General features: G+C 45.0%; 1 protein-coding gene across 1 annotated transcript in view; it reads right to left on the bottom strand.

The window, feature by feature from the left end:
• LOC119382556 (E3 ubiquitin-protein ligase MYCBP2) overlaps positions 1 to 23,385 on the bottom strand; it is a 130,594-nt gene that overhangs the window by 52,259 nt on the left and 54,950 nt on the right. The window contains exons 33-45 of the mRNA XM_037650305.2: positions 19,241 to 19,336; positions 18,999 to 19,094; positions 18,459 to 18,668; positions 18,088 to 18,219; positions 17,401 to 17,579; positions 16,448 to 16,584; positions 15,966 to 16,066; positions 12,924 to 13,109; positions 10,504 to 10,735; positions 2,705 to 2,917; positions 1,900 to 1,955; positions 1,654 to 1,826; positions 835 to 979 (exon numbers count right to left, since the gene is read on the bottom strand). Of these exons, the coding sequence (XP_037506233.1) occupies positions 835 to 979; positions 1,654 to 1,826; positions 1,900 to 1,955; positions 2,705 to 2,917; positions 10,504 to 10,735; positions 12,924 to 13,109; positions 15,966 to 16,066; positions 16,448 to 16,584; positions 17,401 to 17,579; positions 18,088 to 18,219; positions 18,459 to 18,668; positions 18,999 to 19,094; positions 19,241 to 19,336 (1,956 nt within the window). The remainder of the gene's footprint in view (positions 1 to 834; positions 980 to 1,653; positions 1,827 to 1,899; positions 1,956 to 2,704; positions 2,918 to 10,503; positions 10,736 to 12,923; positions 13,110 to 15,965; positions 16,067 to 16,447; positions 16,585 to 17,400; positions 17,580 to 18,087; positions 18,220 to 18,458; positions 18,669 to 18,998; positions 19,095 to 19,240; positions 19,337 to 23,385) is intronic.

The following is a 23,385-nucleotide window of genomic DNA, read 5'->3' as shown; positions in this document are numbered from 1 at the left end:
AAAAAAAACACCATGGCACATGCACACTTCTTTCACACTTGTCTTTAAGTATCAGAACACTGGGAAAGGAAGTGACTGGGTTTGGGACACTGGTGGTATAGTCAACGAACAAACACAGCGACAAGGTATCATCATCTGTCCAAGAAGGGGCTGGTGTCTGATGGGTTGTGGACAAATGCAAAAACCTGAAATGCCATTTGCGAAAAGCCCCATATCCACCAGACAAACCTGGTCTCACACAAATCTGCAGTTCGGAATAACCTGCTTATTTTTCTTCCATGTCATGCACTGCCTAACAGAGTGACATCTTGCTAGACAATAACATCTGCCAAAACAAATGACATTGTGAATTCATCAGCATTATATATTTATGACTGCATGAGAAGTGATCATGTTCTTGTAATTGGAAGTGCACTTGCAAAGTTCAATGTATTGAATGTGGTGTTGTAACGAAGCTTGATGAACAAGTAGTACAGTGCTATATGTTCGCAGGGAATTTTCAGGTGGATGTCACGTAATGCATAGGACATATAACCGTTGCTCTATTAAAATGACGGACTGGATACCTAGGGATAGGAAATGCAGCCGTGGACAGCAAAGGGTTAGGCGAGGTTATGAAATTAAGAAGTTTGTGGGCATAAAATAGCATCGGCTCGCGCAGGACAGGGTAAATTGGAGATCAGTGGGAAAAGCCTTTGTACTGCAGTGGACTGATGACGATGATGTTTCAACTGTTCAAAGTGGACAATACTATTTCTATATATGCAAGTTTGACATATCCAGGAGTGACTGTATAACATCTCATTATCTGAAAGAATAAGCATTAAGCAGTACCTTCATATTGGGCACATGCACCAAGTATCCGTACTGGTCTCTCGTAAAGACTGTGATGAGTGATGGCCACCCGCATTTGAGCTCCTCCTGGCTGCAGATCAATTCGCACTGCTTCGGGTCCACACAGCATTCCGGCTGTAGCCACCTAGGAAAAAAATGACACACACGCATATCAAAACAAATACTAACCTAAGTACCATAATTTCCTTTGTAATGAGGCAAAATCATGTTCTATGTGAAGTCCATTACTAAAAAGGCTATGTTACAAATTGTATAGCTGTGCATTGTCATAAAATATATACCACTCCCAGCAGCCAAGCAGATTTTGACATAAACTGGAATTCAAGTAAATACATTTTTTTCTCTCAATGTGCAAGTTATCTCGATCTGTGAAATTGGAGTGACAGTAGTGTAAGTGACAGATCAGCTTTTAAGCCTTCATAATATGGAAACAAAGTGTTTGTTAGATTACTATGAAGTGAAAATTCTGAAGCCTAGTGATAAAGTAATATATAAGGAAGATGTTCAAGGGAAATACACAATATGATGCAGGAGAGGTCATTTCCAGCACTGTTTCGTTCACGGCAGCTAAGAGCTACCATGAACCAAATAACGGCTTGAAAGGCATTGTTTGGATCGTGGTAGCTCATAGCCATGAGCCATGCAAGTCAAGGTCTATCCATACAGCAAAAGATAGAAATGTATTAAAAGATCTCGTGAGTTCAGCAAAAGACAAAATAGTAAACATGCACAAGATAATAAAGAAAAAACCAAAGCGCAGTCATTATATCACCAGAAAAGCTGTCAACAAGTCGTCACCTTGCAAGCCGGCCCCCACTTGTTCCAGGCGTGCAGGACACAAAGTCATGAAGGAAAGGTCGTTCATTCGAGCGGTCATTGAACGACAGTGAACCTTCCAATGCTTGCTGAATTGTGGGCAGATGTGCAAGAGCAAAGCCACGCGAGAGCAATGCCGAGTGGCTGCTAAACACCTGGGAAAGGTTGCAAAAATTAAAATGACAAATCATCGAATACCACTCCAAAAATACTTTTCATGTTTCTCACCTGCCGTGCAAGGGGTTCTGCTACCTCCATGTCTTCTTCCACATCACTTGGCAACACTATTATGAGAGAGCACCACAATTAGCAGAGGTTCATTAGTAAGATGTGACAAAGCATTCTATATGAAGTGGTGTTTGAATAAGGCTCAGAGGCATTATTTATAAGCAGAACATCGAAGGGATGAAGTCAATGGGCAAATCAAAAGCAAAAGGCAAAAAAATCATGTGGACAGAGGCCCATTAAGTTTCCAAAACATAATTCATACTTTTTTCTTCCCTCATTGAGCAATCTCATTTGTAGTCGGTACAATGTCATGATACTTGAGCCTACTTATGCTAAACCCCTGACTAAACACAGGAGTGTTTCATAAGAATTTTAAGGAAGAAATAGTAATGTTTTTATATGCTGCGTACGAATTACAGGTGTTCAAATGCAAACAGCAATGTGCATGGTTTTTATGAAACCTAGAGAAAACATACTGCAAAAGTACATCACAGTTTGTGATGCATCGGGAGCACCACTTGTTATATGTGGAAATTGGTCGCATACATATTCAAGCTTTCCAAGCCTAGGTTAACACTATGCTGCATATTAGCCAAGCACCACATTGTTTGGATTTGAATGAGTGCAGACATTAGAATATAAGAATGCATGTCTCACATCTTTGCGCATTTCCTAGGAAAAGTTTGATTGCTTCTTAGAAATTAGAAATCTGAACTGTTCATCAATACATGAGGAAAAAAAAGTGAATATCTGCACGTTCTGTAGACACCCCATATGTGCACCCTCAGTACCGACAGTCCTGTACCTGTCGGGAGGATGAGGTCCCGACGTAGCAGAGAAGCAGCGCACATGCCGCCAAGATATGACAGCTCCTTTTCAAGATGAAGCAGGCCTCCTGCTGAACCAGGAAAGACTCCCTCGTACCCAGTGACCTGGCACCGAAAGCCATACGAGGAGCTGGCTTTGTTGTCCTTGGCACAGTCCGAAGCAGTCTCAAGTGAGAACACCAGCTCGTTCCCTGGTGGAAAGGAGTGATACTCAGTCTAGTTGGCAATGACTCATCATTGATTTAGAAGCAGAGAAAGCAAGGCTGGAAAAAAAAATTACAGCAGAAACCATCCATCGAAGTTTGTCCAATGCATTTGGCATTGTCGCCGGTGAAGTGTTCCATATAAAGCGCTTAGTCACACCTCCATTTCACTGAACAGTGACTCAATGGGACTCCGTCAGTGTTGTGAAAATGTGCAGTGTCTGAACATGCTTGCTTGCACGCAGTTACTTGCAGTCACCTGTGGTTAGACAGAGTTCATCCCAATGTGCAAAATACATTGGGAAGAAGGAAATCCAAGTACGTACTATATACAAATTAATTCTTGGGTTTTGCACACCAACACCAAGACATAATTACTAGGTATGCCATAGTGGGGGACTCTGAATAAAGTTTGACCAGCTGGGGTTCTTTAACATGGGTCATTCCACGCCAACTGTCCCAGTCGGGGCGCTCGTGAAAAATGAATTTCTCTCAAATAGTCTGAGAAAATTACGCACATATAGACATTCGTTCTACAGTATTTTCACAAAATATTTTGAGCGGCAAAAATTTTTCGCGTACGTGAGCGCCATTTGAACTTCTCGATATGGTGGAAAACCAGGCATGAAAAAAAAATTCGCTATAAATGGACAGTTTCACACATTCATTCGAAACTTGCTTTTTTGTGTTTTTAGAGCATCGCGCTTTCATCATAGGACAGTTGCTTAGAGTAGCTGTATATTTTTCACTCCTTGGCGCGTAGGTAAAGTTGAGTAAATTGCTGCGTTTTCGGGTATTTTTTTACAAAAGATGATTGCAGACCAAATATATCAATTATTTTTGTAGAACTCTGCATAACACGTACTATCTCCTAAAGTTTTTGTTTTGCCTGTGTGCGGCGCACTGACTCTAAAATAAAGTCCTGAACTTGGAAAAAACGCTACATTGGCCTATGTTCAGACGTCTGTAGCACCCTAAGGTGGTCCAAGAAAAAATAAGCAGAAAAGCGCATACGATTGAGAATCATAACAGCTTTGTCCCCAGAAAGTTTAATCGAAGTAGTTTTTGTTTTAGTCAAGAAAGAAATTTTTGAAGTTTAGTCCCACCATTGCATTACTTTGCTATGGGGGCAGCACAAACCGACTGAATTTACTCCATAAAAAAAAGAGGTAGTGTATTCGTATCACATGGTTTTCAGCTCCTTTTGTTAGTACTTTTTAATGTATATTACATATCAAGGAGATGATAAACAGAGGTAAAAATATAACAATACCATTGGCTTAGATGCCGAATTTCCCCAATAATGAATCACGTTACTTATTGCATTGTTTACGCACGCCGGAGGCGGCGGCGGCGCTGGACAACTACGCCATAAAATAGGCTGTTTGTGATCTCATAACAGCAGTAAAACAATGCATGTTACCAGACAGACAAATTCTACTTTAACCAAAATCTGCTGCCTGCAACCATCCAAATAAGGGTGCGAAAAATAGCTTGGCATATCCCGTCCATAGTGTCGCGGACGACGGACGGAATGCGTGAATATGCGGCGCGTTGTCACAACATGTGCCGTTCGTTGTGGAATACTTAGATGAACTCCGTTTGGATCCGCTACAAAGGACCACGCTCGCGCCTCCTTTCTCCGGTTTCTATGAACATTGAGACCTAACTTATTTTGACGCCAATTGATTCTCAGAACCGCATGCAACAAGTAACTGCAACAAGCGGCTGCTGCTCGCCCTGCCGATCAGCAGCCGCTGCTATCCACCATCAAGGAGTTTATCCGCGAAGAGGTAGCGCGTCAGCTTTTACTACTACCTCTCACAAACGAGCCAATGCAGACTTTGGCCCCTGACCTTCAACACGTCATTCGGACACAAATTGCTGAGCACCTACCACCATCTATACCCCAACAACCACTCGTCACTGCGCCGCTCACTTACGCAGCTGTCGCTGCTCGGCCCCCTCAGCAGCCTATGCCATATACCCGACCTGCGATGCCAACCCCTGCGATGCCAACCCCTGCGATGCCGACCCCTGCCTCGCCGCTGACCACGACTTCTTCGCCACTTCACTATGCGGGGCCCTCGCCTTCGTTTTTCCGCCGTCAAGACGTGTGGCGAACGCCGGACAACAGGCCCATCTGCTTTGCCGGCGGTGTCGCTGGACACGTCGCTCGCCACTGCCGCTGTTGCCCACCTTCTTTCTTCAACACCGTGGCCACACCTGATCCTTCGTCGTCACGCACACCACCAAGGTACGCCGCTGATAATCGACCATCCTTCTCCAATCGTCGATCACCATCTCCTCGACGACGCTCTCTGTCACCCATGCGTCGTCGTTCAGCTACAGAGGAGGGAAACTGATTGCTGCAGTTCCGGAGGCAAGAGCTGCATGCAAGTCGAACTGCCCAAGGCCTCCATGTGTTTCGCCGCCAAATGTTATAGACGTCGATGTCGAAGGAACCGCCGTCATCTCTGAGACACTGTGCCGCAAGATAAAGAAGTTGACGACGTCGCTGTCAGGACTAATGCTCCGTACTGCCAGCTCACAGTGCATTGCGCCGTCAGCTGTCTGCACTGTGCGAGTCACCATACAAGGTGCACTTTACGTGATCGAGTTCTTTGTGCTACCGTCCTGCTCCCACGACATTATTCTCGGTTAAGACTTCCTATCGAGTCATAGCGCCATCATAGACTGTTCTCGTGCAGAAGTAGCTCTTATGCCGCTGCAGACCTCTCTTTCGTCGGACCCTCCCCACAAACTAGTCGTCGCTGAGGACACAGATATACCCCCAAACACGTGGACCCTTGTAGCATTGACCTGTATGACCGCACCAGACGGAACAGCACTCTTTGCCCCGTCGGACGTATTTCTACGTCGTCGCGGCTTACGACTGCCCTTTGCAGTACTATCGATTAATTCTGGCGCTACGATAATGCTCGTTGCCAACTCGCTGACATCCGCCGTTACCTTGCTTCGCGGGGAATCTTTGGGGCACGTACAAGACGTCGACCTCTTGCGTTCTCTGGACTTCTCTGAGGACCAACACCACCTTCAGCTGAACGCCATGACGTCACCTGTTCCCTACTCTTCAGCCCCAGATAATTTCCGCCCTTCAATCGCCGACGATCTACCGCCATCGCATCGCAGCCAACTCCTCGCCCTTCTGCAAGACTTCCGCTCGTCCTTCGATTGTGCCCAGCCAACCTTGGGCCGCATGATGAGCGTCACACACCACATCGACACCGGTTCACATGCTCCTTTACGCCAACGACCCTATCGAGTTTCCGCGGCAGAACGGCAAATTATCAACGAACAAGTCGACGACATGCTTAAACGCGCAGTGATACAGCCGTCCCAGAGCCCCTGGTCCTCTCCTGTCGTACTTGTGTGCAAGAAGGATGGATCAATAAGGTTCTGCGTTGACTATCGCCGCCTCAATAAGATTACTTGAAAGGCTGTGTAACCGTTGCCAGCGCATCGATGACGCTCTCGATTGCTTACAAGGGGCAGAATATTTCTCGTCTTTAGATTTACGCTCGGGTTATTGGCAAGTACCGATGGATGTCACTGATCGTGCGAAGACTGCTTTCGTCACTCCTGATGGACTCTACGAGTTTAACGTCATGCCGATCGGATTGTGCAACGCCCCAGCTACCTTCGAACGAATGATGGACAACATCCTTCGCGGCTACAAGTGGAACACCTGCCTTTGCTACCTCGACGACATCGTAGTCTTTTCTAGGGATTTCCCTACTCACCTTGTCCGCCTGCGTGAGATTTTGACGTGCCTCACCTCAGCTGGTCTTCAACTCAACATCAAATTGCGGCGCGCCAGTTGACGATACTGGGTCACGTCGTCTGCAAGGAAGGCGTTCTTCCGGACCCAGCGAAACTCCGGGCCGTTGCCGAATACCCCAAGCCCACTTGCATGAAGACGCTTCGAAGTTTCATTGGGCTGTGTTCCTATTTTCGCCGATTTGTCCGCGACTTTGCTTCCATCGTCGCCCCTCTTACCAATCTTTTGACAACTTCTAATGGCCTGTCTGCTTGGTCAAGAGAGTGCAACACATCTTTCGAAACGCTACGGCGCTTACTGACATCGCCTCCAATACTTCGGCACTTTGACCCCGATGCGCCAACGGAAATCCATACTGACGCCAGCGGCGTCGGCCTTGGTGCAGTACTGGCTCAAAAGAAACCGGGATACGAAGAATACGTCGTCGCTTACGCGAGTCGAACTCTCAAGAAAGCTGAGTGCAATTATTCGGTTACGGAGAAGGAATGCCTTGCCATAATTTGGGCTTTGGCTAAGTTTCGCCCGTACCTCTATGGCCGCCCTTTCGACGTCGTCACGGACCACCATGCTCTATGTTGGCTCTCATCGCTGAAAGATCCGTCGGGACGCCTCGGTCGTTGGGCGCTTCGGCTGCAAGAGTACGACATTCGTGTTGTGTACCGATCGGGCCGCAAGCACTCTGATGCTGATGCGCTCTCCCGCTCACCGCTAGCGTCCGACACAGCTTCCCCATCAGCTTCCTTGTCGCCAATCGACGTCACAGACATGTCGTTGGAGCAACGCAAGGATGCGTGGGTTTGCCACATGCTCGACTTTCTGGCTGATCCATCAGCTTACCCCGCTTCAAGAACTCTTCGTCGCCAAGCGCCCCATTTCGCTATTCGAGATGGTCTCCTCTATCGGCGGAATTACGCGTCTGATGGTCGGAGGTGGCTCCTTGTGATACCTCGCCACATGCGCATGGAAATGTGCGCTGCTTTTCACACCGACCCGCAAAGCGCTCACGCCAGCGTTCTCAAGGCCTACAACCGCCTGCGTCAGCGATACTATTGGCGCGGACTGTATTCATTTGTGCGCAAGTATATCCGCACTTGTACCGCCTGTCAGCGACGAAAGGCTCCACCCCAACGACCAGCCGGTACACTTCAGCCTCTCCCGTGCCCGGCGCGTCCGTTTGACCGCGTTGGTATTGATTTATACGGCCCGCTTCCCTCGACCACTTCTGGGAACAGATGGATTATTGTCGGCGTAGACCATCTCACGCGTTACGCAGAGAGTGCAGCTTTGGCCACAGCAACAGCCAGAGAAGTTGCATTTTTCATTCTACGCAACTTCGTCTTGCACCACGGCGCCCCGCGCGAACTTTTGAGCGACAGAGGACGTGTTTTCCTGTCCGAAGCTGTTGAAGCATTGCTCGTTCAGTGCAATATCGTTCACCGCATGACGACCGCATATCATCCACAAACCAATGGCCTAACCGAAAGATTTAATCGCACTCTCGGGGATATGCTGACGATGTACACCGCATCCGACCAGACCAACTGGGACACCGTTCTTCCTTTTGTGACATACGCGTACAACACTGCTACGCAAGCCACCACAGGATTCTCACCGTTCTTTCTTTTATACAGACGAGAGCCATCATGCATGCTGGACACCATGCTTCCTTACACACCGGACGCATGTGAGTACAGCCCAATTTCCGAGTTTGCCAGGTATGCAGAAGATTGCCGACAGTTGGCCCGTTCATTTACGACAGAAGACCAAGGTCGCCAGAAGCTTAGGCACGACGACGACGCACCTCTTGCTGCTTTCAAGACAGGTGCTCTCGTCTGGCTTTGGGTACCGCCGAACACTCCTGGACTTTCCTCCAAGTTACTAGCCCGATACCACGGCCCCTACCGCATTCTTGCTCAGACTTCTCCCGTCAATTACGAGGTCGAGCCCTTGACACCATCTGACGACTTGTGCCGTCGCGGCCGAGAAATCGTCCACGTGTCTCGGATCAAGCCATATTATGACCCCGCTATCTTGTCAACGCCTTAAAGGGACACTAAAGGCAAATATTAAGTCGACGTTGATTGTTGAAATAGCGGTCCAGAAACCTCGTAGTGCTGCTTTTGTGCCAAGGAAGTGCTTATCTTGAAATAAAATCACGTTTTTAGTGGTCCGCATCGCGTTAGCGCGCTTCAAATCTCCCGCGTGAAAATACGACTCTCATACGTCACTGCTGCCGTGCCCAACGTTGCCCGCTTTTACTGCGCGGCCGCCGACACTAGTAGCAGCCGAGCGGAAGTAGCGGGACCCACAGTAGCAACAACGGCGCTGCGGCAAAGACTTGCTCGGATGGGCACATTCAAAGCCGTCACCAAGTTGCGGTTGGTCTCGTAATCCTCAGTACGAAAGTGCAGCGAGCACACACGCAGAGGTTTTGACTGTTTAGCACACTGGCGCAATGGCATGACACTAAGCGACTTCGAGCGTAAGGGTTCATTCCGCGGCACCCAGTGAAAAGACACACCGGTTTCCTTGCTGCAGCACTGGCGTTGTGCACCATTCGGGCATCCGGCAATATCACACGCATGCGGCATTTTGTCGAACTTTCTGTCAGAGCGACTTTCACGAGCGCGCAAAACACGCACGGCAGTACGCGATCCCGAAACTACCACTGAGACGGGCGAGGCACAGTTCGGCGAAAACGAAGCCTTTGAACCACGCGCGCCGTTCCCCATGGCAACGCCACGGAGGTTTTGTTTTCCATGAATCAAGCGGAAACGAACAAACAGCATTTTATTACGACTTTTGATGCTCGGATTGTTCTTTTTTTACTGCTGCTAGTTTGATTACTAGTGATTTATTGTAGGCCGACTTCCCTACGTCATCGGGATCACTTCGAAAATGTCCCACTCGTGGCGCTCATCATGTGATACATTTAGCTTAATTTCTCGGTAAGTAGGGCACTGCTGTTGATAATATTGCCGTTTTAGAAGTTGTCATACATTGGGCTTTCACTCTGACATAAATTGTTATTTGCCTTTAGTGTCCCTTTAAGTCGCCAGGATGGCTCCGCTATTCCCCGGGGGCCAATGTAGTGAAGAGAGGACGACGAAGAAACACACGAGCAAGCTAGCAAGCAAGCAAGCCGCAGTGTCAAGAGTAGCAGGGTACTCCAGCTCGCACTTGCCCAGATTGGCTGCTTGACGCCCGCCACTCTCCGACGCCCTATTCTAGACGCCTGTTGACATTCCCTGAAGACGCGTCAATAAACCATGTCACATTAGTGTTTTTTTTTGGTTTTTGTTTTTCGTTCCATTCCGACACACTGCGCAAAACATAGAGGAAGAAGACCCATGACAAAATGCACATTTCTGGTTTGCAGGGTGCACTTATCAGCTGCATCTTCCACTCAATAACACAGCATGAATCTTCATTCATTTTTAACCATACAACATGGAGCCCTCGACTTCATCCAATATGAAAGGATAAACTATAGCAACAAGCAAATAATCTTGCATGATGAAGGGTCATCGTATCCCTTTTAAATGTGTAAATGAATTAACAATGATTTGAATGAACTAATTAATCAATGAATCCATCAATCGATCAATCTTTTATTCACATCTCACTGATGTTTAGGGCCTAGGCAAAAACCGCTTTACTGGGCGGCCTTGGTCCCAGAATAAGGCCTCACTGACAAGACCACCAAAACTGACTGTGATATCTCTGATATGCTGATATCTCTAATATCTCAGTTTGCTGATGCAATCCTCACCTGGGAGAATGGTAGCTGCTAAGGGCCACTCTGTTCTGCAAAAACGCTGCAGGACTGGCCAGAAAGGGGTGCTGGCCTCTTCATCACCCTCATCGCCACGACCTATGCTTATTGCATGACCCAGGCCATTATGACTTGGAATGTACAACTGGAGACTGTCTTCCTTCTGGGTGGTGCTGCACCGTGGGTCAAACTCTAGTGCCATCCAGCGCACACTGCGTGTGAACTTGACCTGTTCCAAGAGAGATGGGTGCCAAACCCCAATTGCATGACACCACCGAATCTAAACAAAGTGTCACTTACATTCAATAAGCAAAGTGCAAATATTGAAACATTTTTAACATGAGTTGAATAGCCCCTGCTCTTCTATTTGTGTATGAGCATGAGTGGAGAATTGCACCTGAAGAATGTCAAATACATGTATTTCTTTCAAATAATGGAGCATCAAGGGAGAGAGAATGACAGCAGAGAATACCGTTCATAATATTCCCCTGCAGGAGAGCTGCAGCTGCGGCGCAAACACATCAGTTTTTGAGATGGGGCATATGCTTCTGCTAAACAATTTCTAAACGTTCAGTTTATAAAGTCACAGATAATTTGGACAGCTTTGCAGCACTAGCCACTTGCTACATAGACTAAATGACACAGGACGACTGAAATTTCAGACAGAACGCAGGGCGCCGTGAAATTTACCACACAGCATTGCGACCATGGCTTATTTTACCATGCAGTTGAACCAATATAGTAATATTTTAGTTTTGATATGTCCCTCACACCTCTTCAAAGCCAACATTAATACCAAGCTAATCAGCCAAGCAGCTGCCAACAGTGTCCAAGGCTCAAAAACAAGACAAGCCAAGCCACTAAGTTAAAAGTTGCACTTGTGCTATTTGTCGCGTGAGTTTTGTTCCAAGCATTAGTGAATTTGTGCATCAGTCAGCAACACAAGCTTCTTCAAGCAGTCTCACATAGCGTCAACCGTGCACTCAATGTCTGCACCCTATGATGACTGCTGCAAAAGAAGTATATGACTGCTGCAAAACAAGTATATGCGACCATTCGGCCAATTGCAGTGTAGTCAATATTTATGTTCCCAGGGATGAAGTTCTCTTGCATGCATTGACTACTTTATTTGCAGACACAGTGCACTGAATCCGCCATCACACACAAAAAAAAAAAAAAAATGCGGAGAATGGAAGTGCAGCGCGCACTCTTGCTGAGCGCTGTGAAATGCATGACTATGTAATCAATTTTGACAGCACTTTTGTGATATATGTAGTGAATCTTTGAAGCATTGGTTCCTAAAAAATTTCACTTTTTAGTGGATGTCACATCTTATGAACTTTTTCTGCAAAATGCACACTGCCTTTTGCACCTTAACTTCTTTGCCCTGAAGGTACTGAAATACATGACAGTACATCTCTCACATCATGAACCCCTGCACCATCAAAAAACGAATCCAACACCTTGTCTGACATGATTCTCGTGATTTCTTCATATAATTCACGGACAGCTAGGAAAAGAACTCTGTAACTGACCAGCATAAAGTTATCACTGCCCATTGTAGGATGAAAACTTCTCCCAGATATCTCTAATTATATACTATGAATTTACTGGTCTCCCATTATCACATTAGATAAACCTCCGTAGCATTTAGGTTCCCTCTCCTTAACATAGGTTCCACTGCTGTAATTGATCAGTGGTTATCTTCACTACGCATTTGGTGAACTGTCTAACCACACATGCATAGGCGTGTGCACAAGGGGGGCAGAGGGGGCAGTCACCCTGCCCCCAAACAACTGAAGTGGGGTGCCAAGTCTGCTCCATACCTTCACTCAGTCGTACCTGTCCCGTCATTCATTAAGTCCAAGGTTATAACCATGCAGGTTTTTTACAATAACTGCGGCCGAGGAGCTGATGCTGCATTCCAAGAGCTGTTTACTACCCATTTTTACCCCCATAAAGTAAGGGACCAAAGGCAGGCCGTTGTGGGAACCACGTCATCGCTTCATTTTCATTTTTGCATCCACTGTGAAGCTTGCTTTTTTTTCAGAGTCGACCAATGGGAAGGCTGGGGGGGGGCACTGCAGTGAAACTTCGCCCCTCTTACAGGGGAGCCATGCACACGATTATGCACACATGCCTGCACAGAATGTGGCAACAAGCAAAAGCTAGCAAAATCAGCTATCGTGATTTATCTTGACCAAGTAGGCAACAGTACTGTCAGTAAAGTAGTCTTGCAAGGACTGTACAAAAGGCAATGTCAGTTAAAAACAGGCATAAACATAACTAGTAAGGGTCCCAATGCATCACACACACAATACTGATGAAATAGAATGACAAATGCACATTTGCAGGCATCAAGTTTTCTGCTGATGACACAAACCGAGGTCATGACCGTCGCTGGCGAATACTCTCACCTTGGACACAAAAACAGTGGCTGGCTTGTATGGGTGATCACTCTCCACCACTGCATAGTGAGCAGGGCCAATGCCTCCATCCATGGGTACTAATGCATCAGCTTGTTTGGTTGGTGCGTTCCTCTGGTTCAGCGTAGACACCCATTTTAGCAGCTTTTGGACTAAGTCAAGAACCTCAACAGCGCTCTACATGGGATACAAAGAAACCAGAAAGACGTCAGCAAACACAGACAGCTTTGCTTCCTGAAAACATCTATTCTACATACATTGACCACATCTTCAGTATATCTGTCAATCTTTGAAGCTGCATCCTTTTGGGATTTACAGTAAGCTCTCGATAATTCAAACTTGAGCGGACCACCGAATTTTGTTTGAATGATCAGAAGTTTGAACTACCAGATGTTCTCATGAATATGACTTGGGGCAACCAGTGATGTGATCGACCAAAACCACTTGGGTGCAGCTTCTGGAGCAGCTAAAACCTCACTTTAGAGCAGCAAATCAGCCTTTTGGAGCAATTGCCTGTCACATATTTACAAAAACAGCTTTTAAAGTTGTTTTTGTAAATCTGTGACAGGCAATTACTAAGTCTCAACCGTTGTATAATATTGAAACTTAAGTGCCCTGCATGAACTCTTTTGGAAGACAGAACAAGTAGCACTATAATATTTTTGTAAAATAATGCAACTAAAACGAAACGTTCCAAGTACATACACGTATTGCTTACTATAATTATTGCAATAAATCTTCATATAAAAGACTGGTGTCTCACAGAAACTTGTAATTCCACCAATTATGAGATGTTTTCTGACTGAAAAAGATTCAGTAAATATTTTTACATGACTTAACGATGTATTTCAGAGTATACAGTTGGTACTGTTTGGCAGAGTCCCCCCTCCCCACTCCCAGCCAGAAAACTCAACATGCAGAATTAACGGCTGAATTGAATCTAGACATGCAGTATATAGTTGTGTATATAAACTTCCCATTCTCATAATGATAATTATTTATTCACGAATAATTTTAGCCAATATGCCACCTAGTGGACAGCGTGCGAAACAGGCTATCGAGGTCCATGTAGCAGATGACATTCACTTGTGCACGTGCAACAGCGATTCTGGCGGATGGATTCGTCGTCAGTAAAGAAAAAGATGCGTTGCAAAGCAGTTTTATTGCGTTTCGCTATGCGCATCGGCGAAGTCAAAAGATGGAATAATACCTTTTCACAAATTTCTGTTTTCTGGGTGAATGGCAAAGAACGGCGCAAATAACCAACCTCCACAATCGCAAAGTTACTCCACCTGACATTTACACGAATCAGGCAAATTCATGCTAGACGTTTACACGAACAGTGCAACGTTTATTTAATTGTTGACCTTGGCCTTAGCGAAAACCAACATGAGGTACTCGGCAGCCAGGACACTCTCACCTTCGACAAAACACTGCGTTTTGATATCACAATCTAGAAAACGCCGTATTTCCAACAGCAACAATCTGCACATAGACCTTGTAGCCGCCATCTTTGCCAGTGTTGCCTAACTTCGCAGCGGCCCCTGGATTTCGTTTTAGGTGCGAATACTGTGAGCCTGCCACAATACATGGCAACTTCAGCTTCCACTTTCCGGCGTCGCTGTCTGAGCCCGTACATCAAGCTTTCATACAACTTGCTAGCTGACATAATATTGTATGTCGCAATCTGTTTGCATTAAGCAAAAGTTTACGGTAGGGCACGCACTTCAGTGCTGAAGTCACATTTACAAGACACTGTGTATGCCTTTGCAGCTGGGCAAGACCGGCCACAAATGGCAAAGTTGTAGCCCGTATGGTGGTTAGGCATGAACAATATTCTAAGCTCAATCAAGAGCTAGGCTACAACTGCGAGTTGTTTGGTCATTACCATTAGATCAACTGAATAATCTCTGTTGAGTATGTAGTTATTGGCCTTGAGAGATATTTAAAACTACACAGCTCTCGCCTGTCTGCTCCAATGACCACTAAAATTTACAACAGTAACTTAAGTATATATTTCGAGCGGCTACCACCTTTCTTATTTTCTCTGAAAAACTGAAAAACTGATGTCTTGGCGCATTCTCGGCACAAATTATGCAATTACTGCCGAAATGTAGCAGCATCTAGTAGGTTTCACCTCTTGGTGTAGTTTGGTACAATTGGCACAGCAAGTACATGATTGGGCAACATACCAGCTTGTGTCATGTTTATTGCTTCTCGTGGCCTTAGCAAGATCAGACAGCTGTGAATGATTGCCAGTAAAATTTTCAGATGTCAGCAATCATACTGATGCTGGTCATTATACAGCGGATGCACACGTGTGTAATTAGAAGACGAGATGTGCTATGTCCCAGGACAGCTGGTAGGCACATTGCAATCTTAGCACGCTTTCCCGCTTGACACCAGTGTACTGCAGCGAAAGTGATTTAAGACGTGTTTGGCATGCGATTGACCGAGGCGTGACCATCTCGATAATTTTTTTTTCTTTGTTCCTCAGTGAACATGCAATTGTTGGGGCGCGTGGCTTGGCCAGTTTGGCTGCTTTGTGGGCAGACAATCCTCTTTATTTGCGACTCTTAGCGCAAATGTTCAGCTGGAAGTGACAAAGGCCGCATATATTTTCAGGCATGGATCAGAAAAAAGTATGAATTATCCGAACTCATGCAATGGAGCAGTTTAAACTAAGGGGCTTTAAAATACATAGAAAACATAGCGGGTCACACAAAAATTTGAAATTTGTTTGAATTAGCTGAATGTTTTCAGTTAACCTAAGAAAATGTTTCTGCCTTCACTTCCTCCCTTACAGGTGCTATTCCTGCCTTCTTGCTTATTTCCTTAGAGGACATGTCGACAATGTCAATACATTGTTGTCATCACGAACCCTGTTGTCATCATGAAGTGTGGTGAAAAGGCAGGAAAAGCCAGGAGAGAATACTGTGACATTTCTATTATCAGAGGTTGCTTAGGGACCTTCTGAAGAGGTGTACACACATTCCACAAATGTACTTGTGCACAAATAATACACCTTCTCACCTGTGAGTCACATGAGGCAACTGGGCAAAGGTGAGCAAGTATCAATGGAAGCAACTGCGTCATCAGGTGTGAGGACCCAATTTTATGAACCACTTCATCATCTGCAAACAGTTTTGTAGAGCAGGTTATCAGGTGTCAGGATGAAAAACTGAACGAGTTGATATTAATTCATTGAAAAAAAAAAGCAACACCACACTGGTAATGAAGACAAATGAAGAAGTCAAATGAACAAGCAGGGACCCAACACAAGCAGCCAAAAATGGCACCAAATCAACTAAAAGTTAAAAGAACCTATATAACTCATCACTATGAAAGCTTATGTCTGCCAGATGAAGAACTCAGGGTGACGAAAGAGAAAAAAAGGCAGTGGTCAACAAATCTAATCAACAGCAGGCAAAATTCCTTTGTTTTATGCCAGAAACATTCAGGAATGTCAGTAAGCTTGAAAGGGGTTCATGACAGAATGACATAAAACTCCTGACCTTGCTCAGCAGCAGCTTCAGACAGCAGCTGTGCACTAGCCTTGACAATAGTGCCACAGATGTTGAGTACATTGCGACGAGCTTGCAGTTCCATAAGGTCGCGCATCGCTTGCTGGCTTTCTGTGTCATGAGGCGTGCTACGCGAGGACAACAAGTTAGCCGTTGCACAGCCCACCACACAAAGGAAAGTACAAAATCAGCCTACAGTACAATCGTACCTCAACATGTAAGAAACACAGTTATAAAGAATTATCTGATATAACAACACGAGTGAAAAATTGCCTCACCATTATTGCCACGTAACAGATAAACATTTATGATGAATATAGAATACAAGAAAACTATTTTCATGTCAGAGGGAATTTCATTATAACGACGTTCAAATGTAGTTGGATTTACTTATGCCGACTTATCAATTCCAATTATACTACAAACTCGAGATCCCGAACGATGAAAGTACATCCAGACACAACAGGCACTCTTCAAACCATACTGCTTATGTTAAAAAATGACTAAAGCCTGGTCACTAAATAAAAAAAAAAGAAAAAGAAGAAACGGGCATGCGCGTAATAAAAAATGCACAAGAAATTGCTCTTGGAGCTCTGTGAATGTTGGCCAATGTAAATGTCCCCCATGATGACCAAACCAGTTAAGGTCATTTACTTTGTGAACACTCGTTCCAAATGACAATAAAAAAACCTTCTGATGAAATTACATGCAGCCAATGTATTGAGCAAAACACTTTTGGGTTCTAGACTACTCTAGTACATCCTTCTTTTCCCTATGGGTGAGGGCACTCGAACAAAGCATTTAAATAGTGGGTCAACTTACTGAATGCTTTAGTAAACCACTTCACGCAAGCTGCCTACCCCAGGTGTAGCAAACAAGCAATTATCTTTGTCCTTTAAATTACATGGTATTTTTACCAGCTTGAGATGACTCAAAGAAGTTACCTGTAGTAGAGTATCTGAGGTATCTGTCCTCTGGTGTGGTTGGTGCCATTGAAACTCAGGGAGCTGTCGCTGAAGGTGAACGTAGTGCCGTCGGGTCCTTTCACCTGAGTCACTCCACCATCACCATTATTTGTCCTGGCACCATGGTTTTTCAATCTCAGAGCGTACTTTGTGTTTTCCTGAAGGCATACAACAACAAAAACTCAGGTAGCGATTCCTCACAAATATGCCTCGTGAAAAACTTGATAGACAGCACAATGAGTCATCCTTTTCATCTTCATTAAAGACGCCCACCAACACTTTTCGAAGTTATAATAGAACTACGTTACTGATGAACTGTGTTGCCTCACGAATCTCCGGCCACAAGAATTTTTCAAATCTGACAAGTATAAGTGGAGTTATCACACAAAACGAGCATTTTATTTCTTGCTGTGTAGTTGACAACATTGCTAAGGAAAGACCAAGCAATTTTTTACTGTCTTTAACACAGGATTGTAAATTCCCTCCTATGTGCAGTGAAACAATACTTGGCTGACGTATTCACAGGAGCTTTAACCCCAGACTGGCAGCGCTTCTATGACAACGTTCAAAAAGTGTTGCCGAACACTTTTTGCACACGAAAACCTGCAGCATTGTGTACACAAGCATTGCCTTGTGGCAAGCTACAGCACTGCAGCAGCAACAAACCTTGATGGCAATTGGACGATCAAACTTCACTTCTGCCACGTCTGAGAAGCAATCTTCTTGCCCAAACGAGCCGTGAACCTCGGCAATCGGCTTCCATCTGTGTATCTGAGGCAGCTCTCCAACTGCACCAGTCTGCAAACACACAAGCAGATCAGCACGAATCACTCTGCATCGTAAGCCATCTTCACAGGCTAAGGTGCATCAGTTTAGTTTGGTAACTAAATCATATCACATCTGGAGCTCATAATAAAGTTCCGCTAGCACTGAACAGTCACAGCCTACACTGTTTATTGTCTGCAACCAAGAATTTGAAATCTGGTGGCACAATCTAAAGAACAGATAGCATCAAGCGATTCTTCAGTGACACTTACGTCGTCAAGGATGTCAAATTCATATCGCCACTCATTGCCAATTCCACCATAAATGCAAGCACCAGCAATAAGCACTCCAGGTCTGTCAACACTAAAGCAGATGGCATCTGGAGAACCATTTCCAGTGTTCCACGTTCGATTCTGGCAGACCCGTGAGAATCGAGACGGAGTGCAGTGCAGTGCTTGTCGGCTGGCGCGCTGTACATCCACCTGAAAGGCAAGTTGAAAATTTGCAGCCTAAACATAAAAAGGATAAGAACATTTTTTTAATTACAAAAATTGCCAGACTCCGCTGACTGCAAATAGTAATTATGAGTGCCTGCCTCCTCTATACATTTTAAGAGAACCCCTAACGATAAAAAAAAAAGAGCTTTTCCTGTACTCTCGTGAAGCGTCCCAGCTACGGAAAACACCAAAGGACCTCTCCAGTAGTCTGAAGTATTAACCATCCTTTCACATGCATTCATGCTTTTCTTACAGCTTACAGTAACCACACACAACTGATGAGAATCCAAAGAGGATTACAATCATGCCACTCACCGCACAGCCTATAGTCTGAGATGACAGTTCAGCAACCACAGCAGAAAGAAAAGCGCATGTACTGGACACAAGTTTCACTGACGGTTTCTCTGCATCCTGCATGAAAAAAAAAAAGCAATTACAAAGTAGTGTCAGCAAAATGCAACAAGAGAGTCAAAATTTCACAGATAAGCAATCTGATGAAGCTAGTACTATTTCAGTTTGCTTTGCTTCTGACAGAAGAAAGTAGCTCTCCTACTCACGTGTTTCAGTGCACTCTGCACGGGAGCAATCACGATACTCAGCAGACGCTCCAGGACATCTTTGAAGCTACAATTATCAGCGTGGCAGCCTTCCTTCTGAAAAAGATTTTGGTAATAGTTAGATTGGGAAAGGAGCTGAAGGGGATACCAGAGAACAGCATCGAGAAGTAGTGCACCTGCTCTAACAAAAGCAGAAATTATTGGATTATCAGGCTCATGCACCTTGAGAAATTACCAGTGAGCCACTCCTGCATCACTCCCAAGCTTAATGTTCTTGCAAGCCCTATAAATCAATTGCAAAACTTTATGAAACACTACAAAAAATTATAAAGTGCTAAAACAACAGTGAGCCACTATAGTTGCAGACTTAGATGCAGGTGTGTGAATTGGACCATGTGCTGAGTCTTTCGTACTATGAAGCATGACTGCTGGTAAAACGCGCCAAGTGAGGAATTGTCGTTGCACAGCTAGTATTCTTTGAGGTGTATACAGTATTTCCTTACAATGCTCTTCTTGCATCAGTTCATTTGTTGAAACCAATGTATAGTATAAACTAGGCTTGTGCGAATATTCGAGCATTTCGAATATTCGAACGAATATTACAGTATTCAAATTTGCTTCGATGATTCAAATTTAAATGATTGGAAATTTCGAAGTATTCGAAATGAACGAATAGGTGTACATTAGTCCGCATGTAACCCCCCTGTAAAGGTGGTTTCAGTGCAGTGGAGGGGTGCTATACGGTGAATACACCTTTCCAGAAAAACTCCGCACTGCCACGAAGCTCCACTTCAAGGTTAAGGAGGGTCTTGATCGATTTTGAACTTGGTGAGTGATGTATATTTGTGTGCTTATTTCAAATATGCAATTATTTTTCTAGCATAATGAGCAGTTTTTAAAATACAAAATATTTCATGTGCCTTTTGAGGCACAAGGTTTTTTTCTAAATTGAGAGTTACAATGTAAATCAACATATCACAATAACCATGGAGTCAGAACTCACTGCAGCACTACAAGAAAAATGGATGTTCTAAACCCATTTGAACAAAAGTTATGGCATGTTAAACATTTATGAGTGCATCAATTTCAAACTGGGATTTCATTCGCTAATGTTCAACACCGTAACTTTCGTTCTAATGGGTTTAGTACATCCATTTTTGTTGTAGTACTGCGCTCAGTTCTGATTACAGGTTATTGTGATATGCTGATTTACTTCGTAACTCTCCCAATTTAGAAAAAATCTTGCGCCTCAAAAGGCACACGAAATATTATGTATTTTAAAAACTGCTCATTATACTAGAAAAATAATTGGATATTTGAAGTAAGCACACAAATATATATAAATCACCAAGTTTCATCAAAATCGACCAAGAAATAAAAAACAGTTTTTAAATGCCATGTCCCCCGTTAAATGAACATATTACCCTCACACTGATTCATCATTTTTTAAGTTTAAAAGCTTGTTATACCGGCCTGTTAACACTTGCGATGCACTGTTCTTGAACGCAAAGACAGACGGAAAAACAACAGGTAATACACACACGAGCGCAAACTAACAACTGTTTATTTGATGAAAACATCACACATGTATACTGGGTGAAAGAAAGTACAACCTGTACAACCAACTGTACAACCAACTGCATGTACAACCAACTAGACCCTACCATGGCCCTTCTATACCGGCTTATATGCTCTAAGTGTAGTAAATTTTAAAACGTACATATTCTACAGCTTATCACTTGCATGCTACCGAAAGTGAAATCCTGCTACTATTCAAAGTTGCTTCTCCTTCCTTTGAACCAAAAAGAATGACATTTGCACATGCCTTGTTTCAATTTAAAAAAATATTGTGCAGGTTAGTTGGGTCATGACAACTATGCTCATTTTTCTTTATATGTGATATATATTATTCGAATTCTATTCAAAATTACTCGACCAAATCACTATTCGCTTCAAACCTAAAATATGATACAGTGCAGACCACTTATAACGTAACCGCATATAGTGCAGGACCGGTTATAATGCGGTCTTTTTCAACTCCCGTTTACCCTCCCATAGAACCGCACGTATACGCATACCGCTTATTGTGCAGTCCCCCAAGATGAAATACCGTTTATAATGCGGTTGCGGGAAAATATTTCTGACAAACGGGGTAGCGAGTGCGGTTCTCAAAGGAGGTACGCCGCTGGGGAGGGAGCGACGAGGTCGTTACGGAGGGCGAGGGCACGCACAGTGAACGAACGAGGGGCGGGGGGAGGAAAAAGACCGCGGCAGCGCTGTGCGGGCTCGCCGAGTGGGGAAGGATGGTGGTTGCCTAGGCGACGGAGTAGCCTTTGCACCGGCGGTGGCGAGGCGGCAAGGCTCCGCGGCCGCTTGCCGACAGCGTGTTACGCGTGGAACGTAAGTTTCCTGTCGGTAAAAGCGTCGTCGTTATCACACTTGCTACAGATATCGCGTTTGCTACCTCGTCCGCAAATTTGCGGCTTCATGACGCGAGCTTTCGCCTTTTCTGCCATTGTGCGGACTTAAACGAGCTTGGCGGGCTTTTGTCGCCGTTGATCTCCCGGCCGCGAACACAAACTTCGTATCACGCGCACGCTGTTCTTGGGTTAGTGCTTGAGTGCGATCTTTTCGACGTCCGATCTTCATGTTGTCTTGGACAAACTTCCCACGACAACATGCTGAACCGCACGCTAGGCCTAATCAGCGTTGGTTACTTTTCGGTAGCGGTCGCGGGCGATAAAAGTTGCGGTTTGGTGCGGAATCAACGAAACTTTTTGCGATGGCTGCACTTGAAGGGAAGAGAATCATATCGTTAATGAAAACGAGGGCATGGTTGGCGCATGCAACTCGAATGGTGGTTCCGGATTCGATTGCAATGTCGGACATCGCGTGCGCGCCCGTGAAATCGAACGATCGGTACCGCTCAGCACGTGAAATTTCGGTCGCGATTCGACATGGTTTCTGTGTAATGCACATACCTCGAGATGGCCTGAAAGGTAGTCGGCGAATTTCCGCGATGGCACTTCGTTTTGTTTGCTTTTTTCCCCCGTGTTATTTCGCTGGCAATGCGGGTCTTTGGCGGTTAATTTTTGAACATTCGGAGATTTAAGAGGTTGTAAGCGCCCCAAATCGCTTATGTCGATTATCAGACACGCGAGGCTACATGCTCAACACGTTTTGCGCAAGTGCAGCCTTTGAAGAAGGTTGTTTTGGTTATAGTGCGGTACCGCTTATAGTGCGGATATTCGCGACTCCGGCGACTTATGTTATAAGCGGTCTATACTGTATTCGCACAAGCCTAGTATAAACCCAGTGTCATCCTAGAATTCGACATGCTATACGACAATTCCTGATTCAGGGAATGTCCCGTGTTTTCCGCTGGTTTTTATCCTTTGTGACTATGTACCAACCAGCCCAGTCCAACGCCTTGGTATCCTGATAACTCAACGACGTTCTTAAAAATAAAAATGAACTACTTGCCCACAAGGGCCCGAGGGAAGCGAGCCGTGGTACCGTCCCCCCGGACCCACCGTGGCAGACATCCATCCGCGCGCGCCGCCACATTCCAAAAGAAAGTCACTGCTGTTTCTATGCACCGGCCTAAATTCTCCATGGCGGCGCTGCTGGGGCCACCGCCGGTGAACTCGAGTTACAGCCAGCGCATCCCTGACCTTGGCCGATTGTCTCTGTTTACGTGCCAAGCACGTGCGTTCACAGTGGCCGCGCCCAAGTTACGGCAGTCGCCTTTACAGGGGGTGATAGCACCCCCACAAGGTAAGCCTCAATGGAGTAGAAATGAATAGGTCTATTATTTTATCACCAGGATTTGCTGGAAATTTAAGTTGCAAATACGTCAATTTTAGTGCTGGTCCTCCGCACAGTCTCCTAAGATCTTGTTAGGCATAATCAAAACAGCATTAAATTTGCAGAATACATATTCTATGGGCACTGAATTTAAATCTAAAGTAACTGTGCTACATAATATACTTAGGAGAGTTTGGATGCGAGCTCGTTGGTACGGATCCATCATAAAAACACAGTGCTAATTTAAACATGGACAGAGAAACAGCATATGAAGACGGGCACTGACTGCCAACAAAGCTTTTATTGTGCGTGCACAAATATATAGCTTATGAAAGAAA

Source organism: Rhipicephalus sanguineus, chromosome 2 (assembly GCF_013339695.2).
Source record: "Rhipicephalus sanguineus isolate Rsan-2018 chromosome 2, BIME_Rsan_1.4, whole genome shotgun sequence".
Taxonomy (NCBI): domain Eukaryota; kingdom Metazoa; phylum Arthropoda; class Arachnida; order Ixodida; family Ixodidae; genus Rhipicephalus; species Rhipicephalus sanguineus.
Note: the sequence above shows the minus strand (reverse complement) of the source record. Positions and strands in the feature narration are given on the sequence as shown.